Here is a 10,831-nt window from a genome sequence, read left to right as displayed (position 1 = left end):
GGAAGGTCAGCACACATATGGTTTCATTTAGGGGCAAGAGCTGCCTTTTTCTTCTTCATTATTTACTTTTATAAAGTATTAGCTCGATAAGCAGCACCACCCAGTCTCTGGCTTTCAGACATGTCTCTCTCCCTCTTCAAGACGCCCTGCGTCTCAATAAAAAAGCAATTTCAGGTCCTGAAACGACTTCACCCTAAGAGGCTCTAGCTCACATGCCCATCGTGCATACATGTGATGCTTCAGCTGCAGTGTAGGTGGAATGTCACATGATGTCACATCCTGCTCTTGATGGACAGGAAGTCAGTCGCGCTGGAGCCCGTGTCTAAAAAAAGCACGCTGGATCGTTTCCGGGAAGCTTTAAAAGCAGCAAGATTTGTGGCACATCAGAGCAAATGTCTTGCAGTAAGACCAGAGCTGGTAAAGTCGAAAAATATCAGTCATTTATTTGGCAGTTATTGGAGAATGAGTCACCACACAATTGTTTTACATGCTTGCATACAATTTAGATCAGTTGAGTAAAGATTTTAGAGAGTAAAAAGGTCTGTCTGAGTGTTAGAAACCTCTGGCTTTGCTCAACCTCAAAACCAGAAGTTAAAAAGCACAGATTTGAGTAAAAGCTGATCACCTGCGACAGCCCCGCCTTCAGAGTGCACGAACACACGAGCCAGGACAGAGTAAATACTAGATTGCTGCACAATGACTCATCCAGCAGAAGTCTGTGAGTGCGCTCGGGCGTCATTTGATCTCCCCGCAGTCTGTGATGACAATTTTTTTGATCACACCGCCGTCGTGTAAACCAAAGGATTCCATCTTGGAGACCACATCCATCCCATCCTTCACCTGCCCGAACACCACGTGTTTACCATCAAGCCTGCCCAAAAAGAAAGACAAGAAAACGAAAAAGAAAAGATGAAAAAGTGGCTCCAGCAGCTTGTGATTGATGAGGCACGAACTGGAGTCTGAAATGACTGATTAAAAAGTTCTACGGGGTGTTTACCACTCGGTTTTCGTTGTGCAGATGAAGAACTGCGAGCCGTTGTTGTTCGGGCCTGAATTTGCCATTGAAAGCGTTCCTGCAGAAAACCATAGAAGAAGAAGAAGAAAAAGCAATCAATTGAACTAGATGATGTAAACAAGATCTTCATGTCCTTTTTACTCCTGATCCAAGGACATTTAGGCCTCATTACAGCAACGTCATGCAAGATTGTAAAAAAGAAAAGAAAAGAAAAGAAAAAAAAAAGGGCCACTTCTCTTGTGATCTGACGCACGCTGTGATTACGCAAAGCACTAAATAATGTGCACATGGATGATGTTTATTCAACAAACAGAGTTATTTTGATTAGTGCATGTTGACTCACTAAACTAGGTCATTCACATGAGGATTGCAAAATGTATATGCCCAGCAGTTTGAACGCTGCATGAGATTCTGCACTGCCATCTAGTGGAGAAAAAGTGGGATTAAAATGCAGAAGAACAGCTGGCACATAACACCTGGAAGTTCAGTTTTGGTGCAATTTTCACTTCTCCTAATGAAGTTCTCTAATCAGTAAGACCTTCCCCCACCTATATTGTTTCTTTGCACACAGCTCCATACTTCACTGCTAAAGATACTTTTATCACTGTGTTGATGTCCTTCTCACCTTAATTTCATCAAAACAGTTTAGACTTTTGTAAGAACTCAAACTTTTTCACTTTCCTGAACACTGTCCAGCAGCACGTTAGTGTTTTTAGTCAAATTACTTCTGTAAACTCTAGAGATCTTTAGGAGGGAAAATCCCAGCAGATCAGCAGTTTCTGAAATACTCGGACCAGCCCATCTGGCACGAACAACCATGCCACATTCAATCACCTTTCTTCCCCATTCTGATGCCTGGTTTGAACTTCAGCAGGCTACAAGCCTAAAATGCTTTGAGTTGCTGACATGTGATTGGCTGATTAGTTGTTTCAAATAAATCCTTCACATTTCATTTTTGTGTCTGAGGCCACCATAGGGCTACAGTTTTGCAATACTCCTTCCAAAGTCAGTGCGGGGTTTGATAACAGTATAAAACCACTTGGTGTTTAAGTCTTAAAACAGTGGTGAAAGGGTTTGTATTCACTGATCACAGAGTTGAAGTGACTGACTGATGTTGCATCTTTTGAATATGTGAAAAGGGTTTTTATTGTTTTAGTGTAACCCCTCAAAGCTGTGGAGCTGTACCTGGACCAGTGTGCTTTAACTTGAAGTTTTCATCTTTAAACGTTTTCCCATAAATAGATTTCCCTCCTGTACCGTTGTGGTTGGTAAAATCTCCTCCCTGCAAGAGAAAAAACAACAGCAGAAAACATGCCAAATGACACTGCACCTTCACTGTAAACTGTACCTGACACATGAACTCGGGGATGACCCTGTGAAACACAGATCCCTTGTATCCAAAGCCATGCTCCCCGGTGCACAGAGCCCTGAAGTTTTCTGTGGATCGAAAGGATTTTTTAAATGAATGACGATGAGCCCATCGTGGAAAGAACGTGGCTTCACCTACCTGCAGTCTTTGGCACCACATCTGCATTCAGCTGCAAGATAAAACAAATCACATGCACTTATCTGCACAGGTCTGGCTACTGACAGATATGAACGCTACAGGTCAGATCAAGGTCTCTGGAGGCGACTGTGATAATCGCAAGCTACCTCAATGATTATTCTCCCCAGAGGATCGCTGTCAGCGTCGATGTCCAAAAATACTACCGGGTTCTCGACGGGGCCGGAAGAAAACAGGCGCGCTGCAGTGATGCCCAGCGAGCTGTACCTCATACGATTTTTTATTTGAAGCATAGCTGCTTAGCTCACACGGTGAGGCGGACCTGCAAACCATGGCCCTTTCTCAATTCTCAAGTACGCGAGTTCTCGCGTTCTCTGCACGGGAGTACGTACTTGCCGAGAATGCGAGTACGGACCCGCGATTTGTTTTTTGTTTTTTTAATACGCTTTATTGACAAAGCACAAAATACAGATACAAATTAACAAAACACAATGTCAGGGGGTTTCGTATAAAAAAACTAAATACATACAGTCTAAAATGGTAAATGGCCTGTATTTGTATAGCGCTTTACGCAAAAAGTTCCCGTAAAGCGCTATACAAAGTCTAGTAAAGAATCACATAATATTGAACAGGGAACATAGGTCTCCACAGCTTTTACATTTTGAGAATGTTGTTTGGTTTTAACATATTTTGTTTTGTTTAAGAAGCACTGAAAGGATGGTTTCGATTTATGTATATGAAATTTAGCCAGTAATATCAGTAAATTAATCAAATAAAATACGTTTGCCCTGTGCATGGGGTACTTAAAGTATATTCGTGTATAAGCAGGACCAAAACGGACTCGAGATTTGTACAGCAACACCAGCGTACTTGATGATGTCACACGTCCGGAGTTTTTACTGCCTCTGTGATTAATATGTTATGAAGCTTAACTTTAATCTCAGCCAAATCGATGTACTCAGGAATAAATAAAACACTGAAGCAAACCAAACATTAAGATTGATAAGTTATCTAAGTGACTTATTATCATGTTTAACCTCTGTAGCGAAATCTCTCTATTAATAAAAATAGTGTACATGTACGCCTGAATAAAAACAAACAGGTGGGATGCTAGAACGCGTTTATTTTTATTTGAGCAGATACTCAAAAATTACAGCAGACAGCTGCTGGGGTTTGGAAGAGAACTGAACAAATACTTAAAATATAATCTGATCATTTTTGAAGCAGCCTTCAGAATCTCCACATATTAACATGCTGTTTTTGTTTCCGGTGAAAAACAAACTGATAATTTAATGTTGGATTTAATTCAGAGTCAGCTAATCACAGCCAAACCGATTTAATCGGGAACAAATAAAACACTGAAATAAACCAAACATTCAAATTTAATGAACACATGCGCCGACTGATGACGTATCACGAGTCAACGAGAACGCAAGTACGCACAAGTAATTCGAAAACGTGACGTCATTTCCGGGCTAAAACCGCAAAGGATTGTAGGTACAAGCGGCTAGCGCGCGTGGGCTATTACAAGACAACAGTCACACAGACAAACAGAGACACAAATGGCAAGAAGCTGTTGTGTTATTAACTGCCATAGCCGGTCGCATGACAGCCACGGGAAGCCGAAGGCTAAAGGAATCGGTTTTTATCGGATTCCTGCGTGGAATAAAAATTATGCAAGAGATGTTTCCGAAGTCACGAAGAGGCAACGGATGGCCTGGATTGCAGCTATTGGAAGACCAAATATAACGTTCCAGAACACTCCACCTCACATGTTAGTCTGCTCCAAGCATTTCCTCAAAGGTGAGTGTGTGTGTGTGTTGTAGTTAAGTCATTTATCATAACATTATTGTTGATGTAGGTTACAGATAAGTCTTATATTGATTTGAATTAAATTCTTTGCGCTATGCTGCTTTGTTTACTGTGGCTTTGCGGGCTAATGTTTGTTGTATTTTGTAGGCAAACCAGCCTACAAAATGATGGAAAGCGATCCAGACTGGGCACCCTCTATCCATCTGGGTCATACTGAGTTGAAAGCTGCTACGACAGCAAAATGTGATGGGAGAGCAAGATCAAAGCAGCCACCACAAGTCTCGCATTCCTCTGGGCCAGAGACGGATAATCCAGGCGAAAGCCACGCAGGTAAAATTATTATTTTCCATAAAAATCTTGTACTTTTCCCACTAGGGCTGCCACGATTAGTCGACTAGTCACTATTAGGTATAAATCGTTGATGACTGATTTAATAGTCGACGCCTGGTTTGAAGCTTTGTAAGATCACAACAGATGCAGGAATAAGTAGTAGGATTTAGGAGGGTTATAACGGACCGAAACAGAAGATGGCAGCACTGCATGTACAAGGATGCCAGCTACCGTTAAACCCCGAAGAAGAAGAAGTAGCTCTGTCCCAGAATTCATAGCGCAGCCCAGCTCAGTTTCCAACATTGGCGGCAGCTAGTTCAGAATCAGATCAAAATAGTGTTTATTGGCCAAGTATATGTGCAGACACATACAAGGAATTTGGTTCCGGTAGATGGTGGCTCTCAAGCACAGCAATGTAAATCACACAAACACACACGTGTCTATATATACATTACACATGCGTACACATACATACACAAAGCTGTGTAAACCAACTATAATTAAATTAAATTTCTGTATGTTTTAACTTTTATCTTCTATTTTTATCATTGTGTATATTTCCAGTTTTTATCTGTTGTACAGTGTCCTTGGGTGCTTTGAAAGGCGCTATTTAAATAAAATGTATTATTATTATTATTATTATTATAAATAACTAATCTAAACTTATATACATAAAATACAGAAATGAATGAGGTGGAATGAATACTACAGAATGTACATAAGGTGCAGTTGCAGTCTGGCAGTGGGAGCAGTGTGACAGGTCAACTGTTTAGAAGGGAGATGGCGAGGGGAAAGAAACTGTTCCTATGTCGGGTGGTCCTGGTCTGCAGGCTTCTGTACCGTCTGTCAGAGGGCAGCAGATCAAAAAGTCTGTGTCCAGGGTGTGAGGGGTCTGTGATGATTTTCCCTGCCCGTTTCCTGGTTCTTGAGAGGTACAGATCCTGGATGGAGGGCAGGGGGGTGCCAATGATCCTTTCTGCTGCCCGTTCAGTCCGCTGCAGTCTGCTCCTGTCCTGTTTAGTGGCTACACCATACCATACTGATGGAGGAGCACAGGACAGACTCAATGACCGCAGTGTAGAACTGCAGAGTTGAGGGATGTCTCCTGAAGTCCACTGTCATCTCTACAGTTTTAAGAGTGTTCAGCTCCAGATTGTGCTCACTGCACCAGAGTACCAGCCGCTCAACTTCCTGCCGGTATGCAGACTCATCACCATTCTGAATGAGGCCAATGACGGTGGTGTCATCTGCAAACTTTAGGAGTTTAACAGCCGAGTTCTTGGAGGTGCAGTCATTAGTGTAGAGGGAGAACAGTAGTGGTGAGAGGACACATCCTTTAGGGGCACCAATACTGAGGGACCGAGTTTCAGAAGTGATCTCCTCCAGCCTCACTTGTTGCTTTCTATCTGTCAGGAAGCTGGTGATCCATTGACAGGTAGCTGGTGACACTCAGGGCGACAGGTCTGTAGTCATTCAGTCCTGTGATGGTGGGTTTCTTGGGAACGGGGATGATGGTGGAGCGTTTGAAGCAGGAGGGAACTTCACACAGCTCCAGGGATCTGTTGAAGATGCGAGTAAAGATTGGTGCCAGCTGTTCAGCACAGGTTTTGAGGCAGGAGGGTGAGACGCCGTCTGGTCCGGGGGTTTTCCTGGGCTTCTGTTTCTGAAATAGTCGGCTCACATCCTGAGTGTGTATTCTGAGTTTCAGGGAGGAGGAAAGGGGGGTGAGAGGTGTGGTGGAGGTCGTTGAGTCTGGATTGGAGAGAGTGGGGGTGGTCGTTGAGTCTGGGTTGGTGAGGGTGAAGGGGGGAGAGGTGAAAGGTGTGTTGGGGGTCAATGTCTGAAGCAATGTCTCTGGGAGGAGAGGCTCACTAGAGCCCATGAGAACACCGGACTCTTGGCAAATTGTTTTCAAACCCACCGCCGTCTTTCGCTACTCAGGTTAGACATAAGTCACTTAGATAACTTAAAAATATTATTGTTTGTTTGATTTTTTTAGTATTTTATTTGTTCCTGAGTAAATCGGTTTGGCTGAGATTAAAGTTATAGTTTTTACACAGCTGAATAAACGTCAAGCAAACAACTGATTATCAGAAGTGTGAGATGCTCGAGAATATACTCCGGTGTCCCGTTATATTTTAGATAGCAAGGAGCAGACGGCTGAGTTTATTAAACTTCACCGAAACAATCTGCAAATTTTATTAAAATTTAATAAACTATCATCTTGTCTTTATTTTTAGTTAGCACATACCTTAAACACTTAAAGCTGTAAGCTAATGATAGTTATATAAGAGCAGACGCATGCTGGTGCAATAAGCTGTACGTTTTATGTCCAATGGATGCATGATCTGACTAGTCAACTATCAAAATAATCGTTTGTGGCAGCCCTAATTCCCACTGTGTTTACCTGTGTTTAGCTCAACTGTTTTGCTCTTTGGCAACTGCGGATAGTTCAGTTCAAAGTTACAAGTCACTGTTTTTGCTGTCTATGTTTTACTTAGATTTTTCATCACAGTCATTTGTTTTAAAAGTATTTATTTTAAAACTGTATGGGTCAAAGGGCCAAGTTAAGTTTTAAATGCCAACGTAGAAATGTGGCTGTTTGATTTACAGAATTTGACTTCTAAACAAAGTAATCAAATCGTGTGGACAAGCGCAGTAAGTGACCCCGCATGAGAGGGAACAAATCTATTCATAGAAATTACGTTTTTATTATTATTATTATTATTATTATTAAATTTAAAATTTATTTAATTATTACGATAAAGTAGTAGGGCAAAAGGGAAAAAAACAGTATTCGTCATTTTTAGAATAAAGTCGAAATACTAATTTTATAATAAAAATGAAATAATATTTTGAGAAACAACATTACTTCATTCGTTTCAAGAACTATGAACCAGTAAGTACAGCTCCTTCATTCCTGTTTTAAATGCAGCAACAGTTCAATTTCCAGTGAACTTACATTTTGACATTTGTAATTGATTACAAATAAATAAACAAACATTTGTATGAACAGAGCCTTTGCACTTTGCGCTACGTCATATCAGCAAGCGGGAAGTACTGCTCGCTCACTTCCTGTTTGAGGAACCATGACCGCCAGGAGAGATAAATTTGTGCTTCAGAAGCAAGAAAAACAATATTGCGACCATTGTTGTCTGCCTAAGTGCACAGGGAAGTAGACACCGCAAGTAGACACCTTTCGCGCATGCGGGGTACCAATCGGGTTTCTGGTACGGATCAGGTCGCGGTGGGCCACGCTATGAATTCTGGGACACAGAAAGAATAATAAGACTAACAGCTTAACGGCAGCTGGCATTCTTGTAGATGCAGTGCTGCCATCTTCTGTTTCAGTCCGTTATAACACTCTTAAATCCTACTACTTATTCCTGCGTCTTTTGTGATCTTACAAAGCTTCAAAGGACGCGTCGACTATTAAATGAGTCGTCGAGGATTTTGATGGTCGACGTAATCGTGACTAGTCGACTAATCGTGGCAGCCCTAACTGACAGTAGACACTGATGTGGCTTATTGAATCTTTTGGACTGTGTTCAGCATAATATTAATTAGCCATTAATTGGAAGAGGTGTATTGTTGATGTGTCTGCTATTCTCAATGTATAATGAATTTTATAGTGGCTGTTTGTTAGCCATACTCTCTCTCTCCCACTATATAAAATATATAGTGTATTATCTAACTTATTTTGTGTTTGTTGTATTTTATTTGTATTTGTTGTATTCTTCTTCTGCTAGCTGCACAAATTTCCCCACCGTGGGATCAATAAAGTTTTATGTTTTATCTTATCTTAAATATTTATCTGGTTAAATTCAGTATGGTTCCGACAACAGTTTTCACAGTAACATATATTAATGTACAATCCTTAATATGTTTTGTAGGTAACCCAGCATCAGGTGAGCAGCCTATGGAGTATAATTCTGCCTTGGATCATGACTATTTCTGTGACCCAGAACCTGCTTGCCTTGATGTGACAGTAGAGAAAAACATGAAGTTAAAAGAAGAAATGGGAACGTTAAGGAAAGAGATCCAGGAGCTCAAAATGCAGTCTGCTTTTGGATTACAAAGATTTGCCGGATCCGATGATGACATTCAGTTCTACACAGGGTAAACCTACAACACTTAGCTAGACATGTTACACAAAAATACCAGTTTGATTGTGAGAAATATTGTAAATGACCTGTAATTACTGTGTTTTTTTTTACAATAGGTTTGCAAGTTACCGTCACTTCATGATGTTTTGGGGGCTGATTGAGCCCTCTGTCCACAAAGTGATTTACAGGTCAAGGTCCGAAGCTACTGAAAGAAGGAGTGAAGCCGTAAATGCATCACACACGGTTTGTATTTGTGCATTAAAGATTTTGAGAAAAAACAAACAGGAAATACATGTCAAACCTTTTTATTGTAAACTGGAATTATATAAAAGTATCATATGCACGTGGTACTGCTTACATTAACATCAGTCAGGCACAACTTTATGACCACCTGCCTGATTATTTTGTTGGTCCCCCTTTTTGCAACCAAAACAGCTCTAACATGTCGAGGCATGGACTCCAGTAGACCCCTAAAGATGTGCTGTAGTATCTGGCACAAGTCCGGTAAGTGGTGAGGTTGAGCCTCCATGGATCGGACTTGTTCCTTCAGCTCATCCCACAGATGCTCAATTGAATTGGGGAGTTTGTGCTCCATGTCAACACCTCAAACGTGTTCCTCAAACCATTACTGAACCTTTTTTGCTTTGTTGCAAAGCTAAAAGAGAAGAAAAGGGTGTATATGGTCTAAAATAATGCTTAGGTAGGTGGATCTGGTGCTTGGAGCTCCCTAGGGTAAGTGACACACTTGCACCTGGCTGTGCTTGTGATATAAAAGAAAACGTGATTCATCAGATCAGACCACCTTCTTCCATTGGTGGTCCAGATCTGATGCTCACGTACCCATTGTTGCTGCTTTCGGCGGTGGACAAGGGTCGGCATGGGCACCCAGACTCGTCCGCAACTATTTAGCCCTAAGCCCAACAAACTGTACTGTGTATTCTGACACCTTTCTGTCAGGACCAGCATTAACTTTTTTTGGCAATTTGAGCTACAGTGGCTCATCTGTATGACTTTTTTTTTCTTTTTCAGAGGCAGTCATTGCAACCCATTGATGAGCTGTTCCTATTCCAAATGTGCCTGGCTGCTGGTCTTGAGGAGAGAGACTTGGCAGACCGGTTTGGCATTCACCCCTTGACTGTAAGCGGCATTATCTCTTCATGGACCAACTACTTGTACACTCTCTTGGGTTCTGTGTGTATCTGGATTGATGCTGAGGACATTAAAGCTCACCTCCCTGATGACTTCAAAGACTTTCCTGATACTCAGGTGATAGTTACTTGCACTGAGCTAAAATGCCAAACCGCATCCTCCACTCTCCCCCAACGTGAAATGTTCTCCCCGTCTCACTGCACAATGAAAGGTCTGATTGGGATGGCCCCCCATGGCGCAGTGACCTTTGTTTCTTCACTCTATCAGGGGTCAATAAGTGACGAAGAACTCTTTAGGAGATCAGGTTTGGCTGACCTTCTTACAGAAGACATGGCCATAGTGGTTGACGAAGGATTCCTCATGTCTGACTGTGTGGATTGGAAGGTGTACTGTCCAGCTTTTCTTAGCCAAAATAGCCAGATGCTAGCACACAGCGGCTTCCAGAGACAGGAAATTGAACGACTCAGCGCACATGTGGAGAGTGTAATCCGAAGGGTTAAGGAAAACAAACTGCTTGACTCGGTTATACCGCTATCGATTTCTGGAAGCATTAAGGAAATTTTTACTGTGGCTTGCTTGCTAATTAATTACCAAAATAAACCTCTCGTCAAGGCACGGGCTAAGTAACGCACATGAATATAGACTTCACTTGACCGCGCAGACAGAAAGTAACTGGGTAGGTAAATTGTGAACATAAGCAAGTTGTATATTTCTATAAATAAGGAATTTTTATTTCCTTGTTCTGAATGTTTTCTGAAATGTAGACAATGTCAACAGATGTAGAGTCACAGCAGCATGTTATGAACTGATGTCATGATGTATAAATTTCATGAATAAATCTGAGTCGTTCACAAAACAGTCACTGAATATAATTTTAAATGACTTTAAAATGCATTAATTTAAATAAAATGAATT

At 41.4% G+C, this 10,831-nt stretch overlaps 2 protein-coding genes across 3 annotated transcripts; one reads left to right on the top strand and one right to left on the bottom strand.

Moving 5' to 3' along the window:
* Window positions 1-418: 418 nt before the first annotated feature.
* Window positions 419-2,905, bottom strand: ppifa (peptidylprolyl isomerase Fa). Of its 2 annotated transcripts, XM_026190871.1 has the most exons (6): window positions 2,669-2,902; window positions 2,523-2,553; window positions 2,364-2,452; window positions 2,201-2,297; window positions 998-1,073; window positions 419-871 (listed from the first exon to the last, which is right to left on the bottom strand). In XM_026190871.1, exons 1-6 carry the CDS (start codon window positions 2,810-2,812, stop codon window positions 736-738), a joined length of 573 nt encoding a protein of 190 aa, XP_026046656.1. In that variant the 5' UTR covers window positions 2,813-2,902; the 3' UTR covers window positions 419-735. The 2 variants fall into 2 exon arrangements, with proteins under 2 accessions (XP_026046656.1, XP_026046655.1); XM_026190870.1 differs by having other exon boundaries at window positions 2,201-2,452; window positions 2,669-2,905.
* A 1,326-nt stretch (window positions 2,906-4,231) lies between these two features.
* LOC113035399 (uncharacterized) lies at window positions 4,232-10,831 on the top strand. Its single transcript, XM_026190943.1, has 5 exons — window positions 4,232-4,322; window positions 4,479-4,661; window positions 8,555-8,780; window positions 8,884-9,010; window positions 9,797-10,831. The coding sequence occupies exons 1-5, from the start codon at window positions 4,232-4,234 to the stop codon at window positions 10,541-10,543; spliced, it is 1,374 nt and encodes a 457-aa protein (XP_026046728.1). The 3' UTR covers window positions 10,544-10,831.

Source organism: Astatotilapia calliptera, chromosome 13 (assembly GCF_900246225.1).
Source record: "Astatotilapia calliptera chromosome 13, fAstCal1.2, whole genome shotgun sequence".
Classification (NCBI taxonomy): Eukaryota; Metazoa; Chordata; class Actinopteri; order Cichliformes; family Cichlidae; genus Astatotilapia; species Astatotilapia calliptera.
Note: the sequence above shows the minus strand (reverse complement) of the source record. Positions and strands in the feature narration are given on the sequence as shown.